The sequence below is a fragment of the Rousettus aegyptiacus genome, unplaced genomic scaffold, assembly GCF_014176215.1.
Source record: "Rousettus aegyptiacus isolate mRouAeg1 unplaced genomic scaffold, mRouAeg1.p scaffold_m13_p_8, whole genome shotgun sequence".
In the NCBI taxonomy this organism is placed as follows: domain Eukaryota; kingdom Metazoa; phylum Chordata; class Mammalia; order Chiroptera; family Pteropodidae; genus Rousettus; species Rousettus aegyptiacus.
Genome location: NW_023416311.1, coordinates 50,538,803 through 50,555,357, shown reverse-complemented (window position 1 = coordinate 50,555,357; position 16,555 = coordinate 50,538,803). Strand labels below are relative to the sequence as shown.

Sequence of the window (16,555 nt, the reverse complement as noted above, 5' to 3'; positions counted from 1 at the left end):
AAAATTCTTAAAGTAACTTATTAAGTTTTTTATAATGGTTTTCATATTTTTATATCAAATACTCTTCCCCAAAACACATCGCTCCTACATGTAATTCTCCACTGAAATTAAAATGTCCTTTCTGAAAATCCAGCTATCTGCTTCAAGTGCTTCCCCTACATACCTTTTTTATAGTCTCTAAAAGATTAACCTACAAATCTAATACTAACAGTACAAAGGACAAATCAAATACATGCAATGACTGTGTATTTACTATACAAGGATTGTGTAGTTATGATTCCCAGTGGTATAAGGAGAAAATATGGCCTTACCAAAGGTCACTAACTTCTCAAATCAGGAAAAGGAAAAGATAATTCAGTAATTAAGAGGGGGATTTTGGAGTTAAAGATAGCTACTTTGATGCATGCCTTGGCCACCTACCAAGCTGTATCAACTACCTTACAGAATTATCAAGAGGATTAAATAAAAATAGCATGTAAGATAAAATAACACACACACACAAAAAGAAATCTATGTTGTCTAGAACATAGTATGGGATAAACAAACATTACCTATTACTATCCTTCATTCTTGCAGTTATTAAAACTACACAGTTGTGATCTCTATGACATTTTCAGAGCTACTATAGAACTTAGTCTGAGAATCATAGACACTTGAGACTCTTCAAGCTACCTACCACCAGCTAAATCGACTAAAAGCACGAACTTTTAATTACATTTTTCTTTTTGAACACTGCATGGGGCCTTATATTAATATTTTAAAAAATTTTACCAGGTAACTATTAAACATCCTTATTTATGAATAAATACGTTATGCTAAGAGATGGTGTGATAAAAATTCATGAAGTAACACAACCAAAATATTATGTAAAAATTGTTTGTATTCGGTTTGGTTTCTTGTAAATTCCCTCCTGCTATATTGGGGAAATATGATAAAAATGTTCTGTCTATGATGTTAATATTATTAAAATGAAATAAACTGAAGTAAAATAAAAAGAGATATTGCCTTGCCTTTGTCCCAAACCAACATCAATGTACATGGTTAACAGCTGTCCTCCCAACACATAGCCAATAGCAGGGCCTAATATTGACATGGAATAGCCAATTCCTAGAAGAACAACAAAGACATGGAAAATGGTCATCTGTACAACTTTGTGTTGAATGTCTAAAAATATAGTAAAGAAAGACAAATATTTTACTGCACAAAAAATTGAAATGATTCAAATTACATGAAAATTATACATATTTTCATTAAAAAATACCATTTGAATGGGATCATTTATAGAGTCCAGAAGCTTAAAATATATAATCTAAAAATTGCTACACTGTAATAATAATTGCAATAAATCCAATCATTATAAATCCATGGAAAGTTGCATTATGTTAACTGGCAGCAGGGGTGGTACATCTACTATTATCCTTCTCAGGCGGTGATAATAATTATTGTTTACAATTCTTATGGAAGAAAACAATGTGGAATAATAAGCCTTTTACACTCTGAACACACTCCAGCAGCATTCTTCATTTCGCACTACAGCAGCTGACAAAAACCGGGATCTGGTCATTAGCCTATTTCTTACAAGTAAATGATTAAACACCTGTTCTTAGCGAATCTCACAGTTTTACAGAATTAAATGGATTTTGTTTCTCTCAGGTATTTAAAAATTCACCATATATAAAGACTTCTAATTTTTTGATATTAAGCCCTCAACAGACTCTGAATCTATGGGCACCCCGATCTTGGATTTCTGAAACTCCAGGACTGTAAGAAATAAATTTCCGTTGTTTATAAGCCAACCAGTCTATGGTATTCTGTTACAGTGGTCGGAATGGGCTAAGACAGTCCCCTACATTAGAATAATAAATTGATAAAGTGAACACCCATGCACAAATAAAAAAACACATTAATTGGCTCTAGGGTCATGCATAGTCTAGTTAGCTCTAACTTTTAGGACATGAGAGAAGGAATTTAAGAGAAACTTATGCTACCAAAAATTAGATCGAAAAGGAAAAAAAACTGAATTAATACCTCAAAAGAGTTAATCTGAAATGGAAAACGCCACAGAGTTTCTGAGTACCACTTTGTGGTTGCTTTTGTTGACACTAGTAAGTAGGATGTAGTGTCACATAGAATGGCAGAGTTCAATCTCCACGTCTTGTGTAAATTAGCCTGGAATTAAAGCAATCTAGACAGTCTACTGCTTGGATGGCACTTCCAGGTCTGGCGTGCCCAGAACAGGAAATAGAGCAGGATGTCAACAAAATTCACAACTGAACTCAACTGAAGGACATAATGTGTCAGTAAATAGTTAAATTAAAAAAAATAATATTGCATTTATCTCATGGAAACATCCATGAACTTATGACTAACTTTTTTTTAATAAGCATGTATTATGCTTTTCTTATAAATTATATAAGCATTAAGATGAAATGATACTGAGATATTTATATTACAGAGCAAACTTACCTATATAGAGAGAAGATTTGTGTGTGGGCAGGGAATCATCGATAAAGGCAGTTCCCAGGGTGTAGAGAGGAGTTCCTCCTGTTCCCAGCAATAGTTGTCCCAAGATGAAGATGTATAAGTAGTTAGAAAGTGAAGAACTTGAAGAGGTACAACCGGTTCTATTTCCTGTTGCTAAGCAAGTATCTTAAGAGGGAAAAAAATGAAATTGTGTATATGCAGAAATGTAGTTAATAATTCAAATACTTATCTTTACAAATTATACTTGCCTAACATAACCTTATTTCTTACAATCACCTCACTTTGATTATATTTAACGATTTTAAAATACATGTTACTGAAGAAAATTTATGAAATATTATCACGTTAAAATCTAGTAAATGTAGAATGACATTGAGAAACAATAATTTAAGAATCAAAATTAACAAGTTTTCAGGTAAATTAATGTAAACACAATTGAAGCAAGTAGTGCCAGGAAATGATCGTTTTCAGATTAAAGGATGAAAAAAATAGCCTTTATTTTTCCAAGTCATAAATACAATATGCCCATCATACTGAATTTACAATCAACATCTTGTATACTAAGATACTTTGGCCCGAACAGTAATTCTCAATGTTTACCACAAAGCAGTAAAATTCGGAAGTTATGTCTAGTTCTTTTTTATAGTTCAAACTATTTTATTAATTTAATTTTTTTAGAGCAATATAAGATATTCTTTTGAATATTATCAAAGGAAAAATTGTAAAAATCACATTCAAACCCTGCACATTATAGTAAATCCCTGTTTCCTAAACTCATCTGATAATTTCAATGAACAAAATATGTTTTTAAAAAATATATTCCCAGCCCTTTGAATCTGGTGTAGTATCCAGGAATTTGCATTATAACAATGGCCTCATCAGCTAATTCTATTTTCATTTCCTTAACATAAGAGCAAGACTTATATTTCCTCATTGGTGAAATAATTAAGGCACCCAAAGCACCAATCTAAAGATTCTTTAACTGGTTCATGACCATCAAATTTCCAGGTGCAAATTTTATCCACAAAAATGTATTTTTTAACATTTCTAATTCAAACTATACCTTATAATATTGCATATATTCATGTTATAAAAGGTTGATGGATATTTTGGCAGATAATTTGTATTTATAACTGGGCTAGGTCTGCATTATTTGGTTACCTACTTGGCCATGTCAAACATTTGAATTGCAATATTCAATTCAATCTCCTGGAGGCAGTAGATAAGACCAACAATCTCATTATTTGATACATTGCGCAAATCAACATACATGTATTTCTTGGTTTATCATTTTTTCCTATTTCTTTTTTTATAATAGGTAAATATCTTTTTGTAGTAATTTGGTAGACATCTAATTAATATGAGTATTCTGTGGGGTTTTGGTGTTTGTTGTTTTTCCCCGAGGAAATAATCCATGCGGTTGAATCATACTTTTAAATGACAGAGAAGAATATATGAGAAAAACAAAACTCTGCATCCCCTTTATGCTCTCCCATGTAACTTAGACGAAAGTAATAACCCCTGTGAATTGTTCTTTATCATTTTTCAGACATTCTTCTCACACATTCACATGTTTTATATCCCTTTACTTTTTTTTACACAAGTGTGATCATACTAAGCATACTATTCTTATATTCAACAACTTCCAGTTTTCACTTATGTCCTGGCCATCTTTGATGTTGGAACTTAAAGCTGTATTTAAATTTCTTTGTGAGTGCTATTATATTATTCCATAACATAAACATCTGTGAGTTGTTTACCTAGCCTAAAAGTTATATTTAATAACCCATAATATAGCATATACCATGAGTATTATTATATTATACATATATTTACAAACAAAGTTGTGATAAATATTTTTAAAATTTATCTTGGTATATTTATAACAAGACAATCGCTAGGACAGGCTTCAAAAAGTGGAACTGCTAGGTTAAAGTGTGTAAATATTTATATTCTGATAGTGCCAAATTGCTTTATCAAAAGTTATACAAATACTAAATCCCAGCAGCGATGCAGCAATACTTTATATAATAAAAGTTAAATAAGTACTGTTCTCTTTGGTTACCAAAAAAAAAAAACCCACATAAATGCAATTTTTAAATTGACTTCATATGTTCTGAGTTTGATATTTGGCTTATAAAAGCTTTCTCTTCTCCAAAGTTACATATAAATTAGCAATGATTTTATCCTAGCATTTCTATTACTTTATTTTTAATTGCTATGTAACATATTTTAGTGGTGCAGCATTCCTTTCAATTACCAAAGAGTATAGCTTTTATTACATTTCTTATTTGTGGGTTTATTTTTGGGTGCTCAGTTTTGTGTCATTGATTTTTGCAATCCCTCTCTAGCACAAATCTCTTGTAATTATTTTACCTGTCTAAGCTTTGAGGGTATCAATACCTCAGCCTGGCACTAACCAATTTTACAGTACTGCATAACAGTTCACATCTTATCATTTTTCCCAAATAAACAAGACCTAAGATCTACTTATGAAAACTACTGTATCCAACACATTACTTGTCTGTATTTTTCTAAATAATTTTCTTCTCTGCTTTGCATAACACTGATAAAAAGAAATGACATATCAAGACACAGAAAGCCATAAATGAATCTTAAATGCATATTACTAAGTAAAAAGATCCAGTCTGAAATGAATACATACTTTATGATTCCAAGTATATGACAATCTGAAAAGGCACAACTGTGATAATGATAAAAAGATCAGTGGTTGCTAGGGGTTCAGGCAGAGAGGAGGAGGGTTAAATAAATGAAATGCAGGGGATTTTTTTTTTAGGGTGGTGAAACTGCTCTATATGATAGTTTAATTGCGGATATATAACACTGTGCATTTGTCCAAAGAGTGAAATTTAATGTACACAAATTTTTAGAAGTCACTTTAGAAGTTAAAAAGTTCCAAGATGAAATGCAGAACATGATAAAAAGATCTAACTGTAATAGAAATACATGAAGCAACCTCACTTAAGAGGGTGGGGGTAAGTGTGCTGACCTAAGTAACTTTAGAAATGAGCAAAATCTGCAAGACTGCAGGCAAAAGGAACTGTACATAATTATTGCATTCTAGATGATAAAGTTATTTCTCATACTCTACTTAAAGGTCCTCTTGGAGAAATGGTTGGTTCCAGGACTGGAGCAGGAAATATCCAGACCGAGCCTGGATCATCTCATAGTGCCAGACAGTAAGGAAGTGCTCAAAATAAACGAAAACTCCACAACTATAGAGGTATGTCAAAGGTACACAGGAGCCATCTGAAAGGACTCTGGTAGCCAAGGCTGGGGTAATTTGAGTAAGAAAATAAAGTAGCATTGGATTATAAACCAAAGTATAAAAAATATATCTATCCAACCACGATGAAAAATAATTGATCAAATAAACAAATAAATGTAAGAGAATGAGACAAATTTCTGGAATAGAAGACTTTGTAGTAATTTATGTAGATATGCCACCCTCAGAGAGATGGAGCATAACACCCCACTTCTAAATGTGAGTACACATAGCGACTTTCCTTCAAATAGTATGGAAAGTGGGAATAAAAAGAGGACTTCACAGTGGATTAACCTGAAAAACACTACCTCAGCCAGGTGATCAAGGTCATCATAAAGAGTGATAAACAATATTGATAGCATGTACCCTTGATATAATTGACGAAAATGGCATTTTGCCTGTGTGATCCACCCCGTAAAAACTCATAACCCCAATCTAATCACTGGAAAAACATCAGACAAATCTCATTTGAGGGACATTCTACAAAACATCTGCCCAGTACTCCTAAAAACTGCCAAGGTCCTCAAAGAAGAAGAAGAAGGAAAAAAAAGATCTAAGATACCACAGCCAAGAAAAACCAAGCAACATGACAACTAAATGGAATATGGTATCCTGGTTCAGATCCTGGAACAGGAAAATGACATTAGATAAAAGCTAGGGGAATCTGAATAAAGTCTGGAGCTCAGTTACATGATGTGAGTGAAGGAAAAAAACCAACATATAATAGAAAAAATAAACCAAATCTGCTTAGAAATAAATGTGAACATCTTATATGAAGATTGTCTACTTAGCATCACAGAGAGGCCAGTGAAGTGGGGCAGAACAAGGAACACTCCATCACAGAGGCAAGGTGCCAGAGAAAGCCTCTACATGTGAACAGCAATGTTTGCATATGGGAAAGAAGTAAAAACTAAATAACCTACTCACGAGGAACATCCATCTTAACCAGTGAGAATCCCTACTTGTCCAGAACAGGGTTCTAAGTCCCTATTCTGCATGAATATTATGTTTTGCAGAACTCCAAGATGATCAATCCCCCATGATTGCCCATCATAATTCCTGGGACTGAGAATATGACAATATCACACCTCCAATTATGTTACAGTGGCAAAAAGGGATTCCACAAAGTAATTTAAGGTTACTCTCAGCTGACTTTGAACTAGTCAGTCAGAGTATCTGGTTGTGCTCAATCTAATCACATGCACCTTTTTAAAAGCAGAGGTTTTCTCTGACTTGCAGCAGCAGCAAAAGTCGGAAAAATCTGAAGCAAAAGAAAGTTCTTTGAGCCATTGCTGGCTTTGAAGATGGAAAGGACCATAAGCCAAAGAATGTGGAGGAACTTCTAGAAGCGAAGAGCAGCTCCTAATGACAAACGTCAAGGAAATAGGGATCTTAGTTCAACAATTCTGAAAAAGTATTACTTCTAACAGTTTTAACGAGCTTGGAAAAGGATTCTTCTCTAGAGACTTAAAATGAAGATGTAGTCAGTTAGCACCTTGAGTTTGAGATTCAGCAGAGTATCCAGCTGAGCTGAGCTGCACTCTTGACCCACAAATTTGGTAAAAAAAAAATTTTGTGCTGTTTCAAGTTGTTAAGTCTGCATGATATGTTACGTAGCAATAGAAAGCTAACACAAACATCTTATAAAATGCCATCCAAAAAATAATTCACCTTATTCAAAGGTTAACAACCAAAAAGGAAAAGCTAATGGCATGGCAGAATAATCTCCAGAAAAATGTCACTGTGGTATAGACTTAAAAGTTACCATGTTGCCATACTTTTAAAAAAGTAATTAAAACAATTGTTTCTTAAAATCAAGGGCTGAAAACAGAGATTTAATAAACTCAGAACTGTGGTGAGATTAGAGAAGGAAAATAAACAAGCTGAAAGAACTCAGGAAAGACAAGAGATAATGAAAACTACCATAGAAATAAAATTCACACTGGAATGGACAAGAGAATAGAGACTATTAGAATTACAAGGACAGACAGAGTAGGCTTGAGAAATGTGAACAAAATTAAATGAACAAAAACTACGACTTAAAAGATTAGAGAGAAAAATAAGTATAAAAAGGAGATTCAGACAAAGGAAATCAAACATAGATATAATCGATCAGAATAGGAAATATATATATATATTTATTTAAAAGTAAAACTTAGGAAACTTTCCTGAAGTAAATGAAGACTAATTTATAATTTAAAAGGGCATAGAGCATTTTAGGAAAATTTGTTACAGGACTTTCAGCAACAAGACATCCCCTTGTAAAGTTACTGATTTTTAAAGATGAGTAAAGACTTCTTTGAACAGTTAAGAAAAAGACAGTCACGTTATGCAGAGGGAAATAAAAAACACTTAATTGGCATAAGACTTCTCTACATTAATCCCATAAAGACAGTAAAGGAATGACAAAAAGTAATCAGTGAAAGATAATGTGACATGAATTTCATGCTCCATCATTTAAATATAAAGACAAAAGACAAATACTTAAATATATTTAAAAAGACATGGAATTAACCTTTCCAGAAAGAAAGAAAGAACGAACGAACGAACGAACGAACGAACGAACGAACGAACGAAAGAAAGAACGAACGAACGAACGAACGAACGAACGAACGAACAAACGAACGAACGAACGAACGAACTGCTAGAGGGTACATTTCAGAGATGGATGCCATGGGGACTTGAAGGAGACCATCATCATAAGTAATATTAAATAATTTATTAAATTGCATGTGCTAAAACTAGCTTTACGAAATAGCTAAATTTACTTGTGAATTCTGTGGTATTAGTTGAAGAAACTATTTGAACCTAGAATTTTAACTTCTAATGGAACATAAAAACGTTTCTGACAAAACACTTTCAGCACTAATTTAAAAGCATGTGAATTGACAATACACCACAAGAGGGAGCTCCTACATTGTTTGTGAACATGGAGAGGCGCTAATACAATTAAGGCTTAGAACGTCACTTAAAAGGCAAACCAGTATCCAGTCCTGCCTACGAACAGAGGCAGGAACCAAAGGCAAAAGGGCAAAATAAAACGGACATACCAGAATGTTTATAGGTTAAATATCAAGCTCAGTTAAACCCTCTTCCCTACTCAGAGACCCGCAGCCTGTTCCTTTCCAGGCATTTACCTCTAAAACCTGGACATTAAAAGAGACCCTTCCACGTTTTCTTCCGAGGCTCACTCTGCTCCCCCAGCTAGAGCAGGATGTTGCAGTCTGAGATGGGTCTCCATACCCTCAACTACACTTTTCTGACAGTATTTCCCGGAGGTACCCATGCCTCCTGAAAAGCAGCAAAGTTTTCTGGGGAACCAGGTCTTCCTAATTACCTGTATCAGGTACTTCAAGGTGGCTAACTTTAATCAAAAATAGTTTCTCTCCCTTCCCAGGGGGTTACTGTAATTTTTTTCTTCCCAGCTCTACTTCCCACCGTCTAGCCACTGCCATAAAGAAGAAGAAAGAGCTATTGTATTTGTTTAAACTTGATCATCCCAAGTCTAAACAGCATCATCTGGCCTGGAGAGCTTAGGTCATCCTGACATACCTCTCTCTGTTCCCCTATCCTGTTACTAATCTTTCAAAAACCTTTCATGCAAAACTTTAAAGAAAAAAAATTATCTTTGTGTTTCAGTGTCTGTGATGTGGGTCAGGGCAGGGCCCTATTGCCCAGGCCTAAGGGCAGCTGGTGGCAAGAGATCTGAGAAGGCAAGAAAAACACTTCCTGAAGATGAGGAGTAACCATCCCTCTGAAGTCCAGATTCCCCTCATTTGTAACAACCGATATAGGAACAGGAGATGAGCCAGGTGGTAGCAGGGACTTTTTGAGCTACTGCCAATCATAAAAACAGAAAGGGTAGGAGGGAAGAGCTTGCCCAAGGAATCTCATGGGCAATTTAAGATTCTACCTTTGCAGGAAATAGAAAGATGAGAGACTTTGCCTGTGCAACCAACCTTCCTAGATGGCTAGCCAGATCACTCACCTCCTATGAGAACCAAACTGAGTCAATAAAGTGATTTCCGAAGGAAGCTATTACAGCATCTGTACAAAGATGTAAGAAGAAAGAACAATGTATTTTTATTAAATTAAGGTTAGGACACTGATCACAAAAAAGTTTCACGGAGCAAATGAAAAGTGGGAATACAAAGCAATTATTTATAGGAAAAGACAACAAAGCAGAAATAAAATAACTTAGAAAATGGTGAAAGAAAGAAGAGATGAAACATGCATTGCAGAACTCAGCAAAGAAGTAAAAGGGAAAAACTAAAACCTCATAGAAATGAAGATGAAATTGAAAAAGACGTAAATGTGAACAGATTGAAAACACAGTAATAAGCATATAGTATAGCAATGAGAAACGAGTATAATGAATGATAAAAAAAAAAAGGGAAATATTAAATATATAAGGTGGCCAAAGAAGATCACATATACATATAATTGAAGTACCTAAGGGGAAAAAAACCTAACATGGAATAAAGTGTCTCTAAAATTGAAAATTATGTATATAAATCTATATACTTCAATCTACATAACTGGAAACTTGACACAAACGGTCTTCACCAAGACATAGCTTAGATTGGACTTTGAAGACACACTCTGAATTGCATAGACTTATGGACTACTGAAAATATTCTTTGTAGAGAATACCAGCAGTATGCTGTGTATCAAGTGTCATAAGCACTTTCAAATGACTTCAGAATACACAGGTGGACAGAGGCTATTGAGTACTTAAGTAATATAAGAATGGGATAAGAAATTCAAAAAAAAGCAATGATCAAATTATGAATATACAAAGAAAGACAACTAAGTTACAAATATGAATAGCACCTCCTGACAAATAATACACTAACCTTTTACATGATGAAACATAACTTATTTTCCTCACATTGTGTTGTTCAGAAGGGGGAAAAAACTATATAAATAAATATAGCTAGACCTTATGATACTTCTCAATACTCAAAGCTTTCACAGGCATTTCCTAACCTAATCTGTACCACAGCTTTCTGCAATCATTTTATAAATGAAAAAACTAAAGCCCAAAATCACATTTACAGTTTTTGCAATATAATCCAATAATCTGATTTCTATTCTTCTGATCCTCCAATGTATTCTCCATGAGCTTTGAGCTACAATTTAATAAGCTGAACCATCAACTAAAGAGGTACAAAGCATGATTTCCCAAAATTGACTTTATGGAACTCTAGGCTTCTGAGAATTTCCATGAACAAAAGAATTCTACAATCAAATTAGCTTGGAAAACACTATATTATTGCATCTGTCCTCTTAAGAGAGTAGTATGCATGTGTGTATAGATAATATGATTAAGTTTTATATATTATTCATCATATATTCAAGGTATTTATTTTTCTCTATTAATATCTATCCTCACAGAACTAGTGCTCTATAACACACACTTTTGAAAAATACTGGTTTAAAACTGTGACAAAGATGTGAAGTAAAACAAAACAACCCAAAGTAATTAAACATTTTTAAATTTAACCTTGTATACACAGACTTAAATCTCAGAGGGTTAATATTATCAATGATCAGTCACTTAATGATTCCTATTGTCAAGATTTAGGATTTTGCCTTTCACCTCCTCTCTATCTCATTTAGAATGAACGTCCACTGTTATCAACGTAGAAACTGTGAAGATGACCCCAAATCTCAGTGTTGAACTTCCATCATCTCTTAGGCTCTAGAGCTACATATTCTATCTCCAAGTTTCCACCTTGGATCCCTAAAACAAACTCACACTCTTCCTCACAAAACCAACTTTTCTATCTGAGTTTCCAATATCTGTTTATAACATCCATTTTCTAATTATCAAGTTTAAAACATAAAACTCCTTCAATATTATATTCCCTGCTTGTAATGACCACACAATACGCTTTTCCTACTAAAATTGCACCCATTCAAGTGAAGCTCAAATTCCACTACCTATTAAAAGTTCTCCCCTGCATTGCCCAAAGGAAATTTGTTCTTATTTCAGTGACTATAAGCTCTGAAGTTTTTACTGCCTGTATGACTCACTGGGTTCTTGTTTATCATGCCTTATCTTTTATCCTCATGTATGATAATAGCAGTAAGAACAGTAATAGTTCCTGAGTGTCTGTCTTATGAGAGGTCCTTCACTGGTATGTATTATCTTATTTAATTCCCAGAAATATTCTATGAAGGTGATACTATTACTTTCCTCATTTACAGATGGGTAAAGACAGGGTTAGATTAACTTCTACAAAATCTCTAAGAGCCTAGCTTTTAATAAATTCATCTCATGGTTAATGGTGACATAAAGTAAAATTAAAAGTTTACTAAAATAATTTCAAATGTGAATTCAAAACATTTCTATAACTTTCTGACTATCAAGATAAAAGAGAGACAAAAGCTTTGATATAAAATCTAACAGTCAACCTCATCATCTCTAAAATGCAAACTGATGATGTAACTAGCCATTAACCCATTAAAAAATAAGAAAAACAATCCAATATCGTGTACATAACATGAATGACTACGAATGCATAAAAAATTTTAAGGGAACAAATAGTGAAAGCTACAACCACTAGACAGTTACAGAAACCCTGCAAGAAGCGCAGCTGCAGGGGGCATCCTCCAAGAGCTGCAGCCTTAGGCGGAAGCAAACAGCACCTCTTGCAACATGCCTGGTGGGGAGCATGCCAGGGAGGTAGGCACCACGACCTCTTCCTTCTCAACATGCAAACTCACTCTGGCTGAACTCAACTAGAAACCCGAGCTGGTGCAATTTAGTCTAAGGGGCTTCTGTGGGGTGATACGATGGGGAGATAAAGTGAATAATGGATCTGGGAGAGACAGAGAATATCTAGTGCTGTCCAATTTTTTTCTTTTCCTTTGGTACCTCTGCATCCACTTTTATCTTTGTCTGGATGAAAAACATATCTCCAACACAAGAAATCCACGGAAACCTATCAGCGAAACATCATCCTGGGGTAATGTCAATCCAACTATTCTCCCACCTGAAACCAGGCACCAGCAGTGGGCTTCATGTAAGTGGTGGAGGAAAACCAAGGCAGGAGGACAATTAACAAGCTCTTCCTTCTACGGCAGGTCAGAAAGCCTGAGTTGACAATCATTGCTTATTTCGTTATCATCCAGGTCATGTTCCCTTGACTTCTTGCCTGTACCTCAGTTAGTCAGAAATTTTACATAGTCTTTACAAGTCTTCAGCTGTTCTATCTCTGTTGGGTTGCTGCAGTTTTCTTTTTAACAAGTACCATCGGGTGTGGGGGTGTTAAAAGGCACCCAAATGCATTCCCTTAGTCCACAATACATCTTTGTTACTGTACAGAAACAACCCAATTTCCTCTTCTTAACTAGGATCTATCACTTCTACCAGTTCAGTGACCATCTTCTTCTCTTCCTGTTGATTATTTTGTATGAAGAGATCAAAACTGATTAAGGAACAGTCTCAGCTTTGAATTTAAGGGAACGATTGTGTTGCCTGATGGAAGCATTCACCCTTTGGGGACTAGGACTCAACAAGACCAAGGCAGGAAGCAAAAATTTCATAAACTGATTTTTAGGTACGTTGCTTTTATGCATCAATCCATGAACACTCCCTCGGTCCCTCCCCTATGCATTCTGGCTATGGAGAACCAAGCAACATAGAGTGGTTTCTGTGTTATTTAATTCATACGCCATGTTCTGTAGGGAAGGAAATCTTTTCTGTAAGTGGTAACAGACATCACTCGAGCAAGTCAGAGGCTTCTGCGTATTGAGATACAAAGTAAGACACACAAGTCAATTTCATGAGCATTAGTTTGTTGCCATACTTCTTTTGCTGCCCATGAGTTTCTTGGTTAGACATTATGTTGTTGTAGGTCAAACAATCCTGAGTGTAGGTAGCAATATTGCTGGAAGGAAAATAAATTCATGTCTAGAATATATACTTATCGAAGGAGGACAAATTGCAACCAGGATAGATATATTAGCTGCCCTTGGGGTATGCTGGTTGCCCTGGGGAATGACGCAATATCAGGAGCACTCAGAACTGGCCCCTGCAGTTGGTAAACTGGGCAAAAATCTGCAGTGGATGTAATTAGACCAGCCCTGATGAGGAAAAGAGCATGTTTCTGAACGCTGAAGCAGCTTCCTTTTTATGCTATATGGCCACTTTTTACATGGAACAATTCGACAAGCACCACAGTAGCTAGAGAAAAACAGTGATTGAGATTTCCTGGACAGACCTTCTTTTCTTCTTGATCAAGGGCCTCTTCCACAAAGAATGCCATCAAGTGAGCATTAACAAGTGGCAAAAATATGTTTACATTTTGTGCCCATGCCAATAGGCATATTACACATCTCTTAGCTCCTTATTCTTTGTAAACAACTTTCATTTTTGTTTTTTTCCAAGTTTCTGACTGAACAGCTTATCTATTAGTGTTGTCCATGAATCAATATTAATCTGGAGCTCAGGTCTTCTCTTCTCTCAAAAGTGAATTTACAGTTACAATTGCCTGTTAGGTCCATGCCTGATTAGGGCTGTATTAGACAGCTGTCTACTTTTGGTGGGTACTGGCATACCTCGCAAACTGTCAATAAAGCTGGCTATACTTCCTCCTCTGTTAGCCAGCTGCAGGGAACTCTGTTAGGTCTTCACATTGAGGACAGCTAAGTTTTTGTAGGAACGCCATGCTAACTTCTGCCTATAATGATAACCTTTCTGCATTTGAAAAGGGGGAAGCACCAGGCAATACAATTAAATAGCACAGTAGTCTAAGATGCCTGCCACCCCAGTCGTAATACTTGAGCCTTCCAACCCCACTTGCATCTATGATTTTATTTAACAATGAATGCTACTTCACCTGTCTAGCTTTACAATTTGTTACAGAAGATAACACTTCGTGATGGGAGTTCAGGTCACATGGTGTTCATAATTATGTTTATGTCGATCATATCAGCATCGACAAGCAAACTAAGAGTTACTTTTTCAATGGAGAACAGTGTAAGCAGAAGAAAGCATGGTCTTGCTGTAAAACCTAGGGACCTTCAGTATGATTTCCCTGTGAAGAATTGCCAGAGGCTTCCTATAGCTTCCCTGTCTGCCACTGACACCGCCTGTATTTGCTGCCAAGAACTTTATTTATCTTATTCCGGTTCCCACTCAAATCTGGCAGCCTATGCATTACCTAGTCAATGGGTTGGAGTAATGTACACAAATGAGGTAGATGATGTCTCCTAAACCCCAACCCCTATGCAAATACAGAGTCCGCAAAGTGCAAAGTGGATTTTGCTAAAAATTTAACTGTTTTAGCAGATCCCTTAATATGTTTGAAGTTTATCTCCTATCCTCTGGCATGCATATGCTTTATTAAGCATCTAAAATATTGCACTTCATCAAGTTCGATTAACTTAAAACCATGAATGCAAAGCCCAGCTTTGTGTTCTATGGACAGTTAAGATGATACCGGTACCTCCAGACCAGAGTTTCACATGGTACTGCTGACATTTGGTGCCAGATAATTCTTTGTTGTGAGAGGCTCTCCTGTGTCCTGAGGATGTATACCAGTGTCCCTGGCCTCCACCCACTAGATGACAGTAGTATCCTCCGCTTCAGTCATAATAATCAAAAATGTCTCTAGAAACAAAAAATTGGCTCCAGTTGAGATCCAATGCTCCAGACCATATAATGAGAAAGAGCAAGAGTATATGTGTAATACTGAGATAAGACAGTGATAGTGGACTCTTGTTCCTTAACAGAAAAGCACCAACTAGATTGTTTCTGCAGATGAGAAATAAAAGAAAACATTTGCTAGATCAACAACTACATATCAGGTGTCAGGGTCAATGAGGATTTTCTCTAGAAGAGGTACCAAATAGCTGCAATTAGCATCAATACCTGAGTATGTTTATAATGTTCCAAAGTCATTTTCCATGATTTTACCCTGCATTTGCACCAAATACATGAAAAGAGAGAGAGAATATAGTAGGAATTGTTATGCCCCGATTCGGAAGCCCACTAGCCGCGAAGGAAACAACTGCCGATGCAATCACACAAGGGAGTTTATTAGCGAGAGAGTTCAGACCCAACTCCATGCATAGCCAAAGCAGTGTGCAGGAGAAGGGCCCCTTCCTGAATCTTACAGACATATTTAAAGGCAAAAACTACAGAATGGGGTGACAGGTCTTGGCGTTGCAGGATTGGTGGGCAGGTAGCCACAGGGGAGGTCTAACTAGCAAACAATAGAAGGGGAATTCCAGGGCCATACTTAGTGGTTGACTGGGGGAGGGGGGGGGATGGCTACCGTTTCCACAGCGTCCCCATAGTGATAGTCACACGGTAATTTTCAGGAATTGGCTAAAATAGAGGCCCAACACAAAATGGAGTTACTTTGGTTCTTCAGGAATCAATACCCCTGTTATCTTTCAAATCTTTGACGGTGTCACCAAGCTCCATAGCTCCTTTAGGGATACAGTATTGTTTCTGGTTTACTTTCTCATTCGGGGGTTTCTACTTAGTTCTTCCTACAATAATATCTCTTAATCCACAAGTCAAGAAACTAATGTGGAGATCCTGCCAGCTCTATACCTATACCCTTTCTACTAGGGAAATAACTACAGGTTGAACCCACTGAGAGACAGAGTAGTCTTAGACCACCTTTATTATTGAAACTCCCTAAGTCCTCAATTTACCAGGGAACCATTATCTAATCACCACCAGTGAGTCTGAATACTACTCTGTCCAACACAACACTTGGTTTCAGGATGGGTTTAGGGGAAGAGAAACATTATATACTCCTG

At 35.8% G+C, this 16,555-nt stretch overlaps 1 protein-coding gene across 2 annotated transcripts in view; it reads right to left on the bottom strand.

Moving 5' to 3' along the window:
* The window catches only part of SLCO4C1 (solute carrier organic anion transporter family member 4C1), a 52,335-nt gene that overhangs the window by 20,850 nt on the left and 14,930 nt on the right, over window positions 1-16,555 (bottom strand). For both annotated transcript variants that reach the window (XM_016141413.2, XM_036225836.1), the window contains exons 3-4: window positions 2,467-2,649; window positions 1,011-1,107 (exon numbers count right to left, since the gene is read on the bottom strand). In XM_016141413.2, the coding sequence (XP_015996899.1) occupies window positions 1,011-1,107; window positions 2,467-2,649 (280 nt within the window). The remainder of the gene's footprint in view (window positions 1-1,010; window positions 1,108-2,466; window positions 2,650-16,555) is intronic.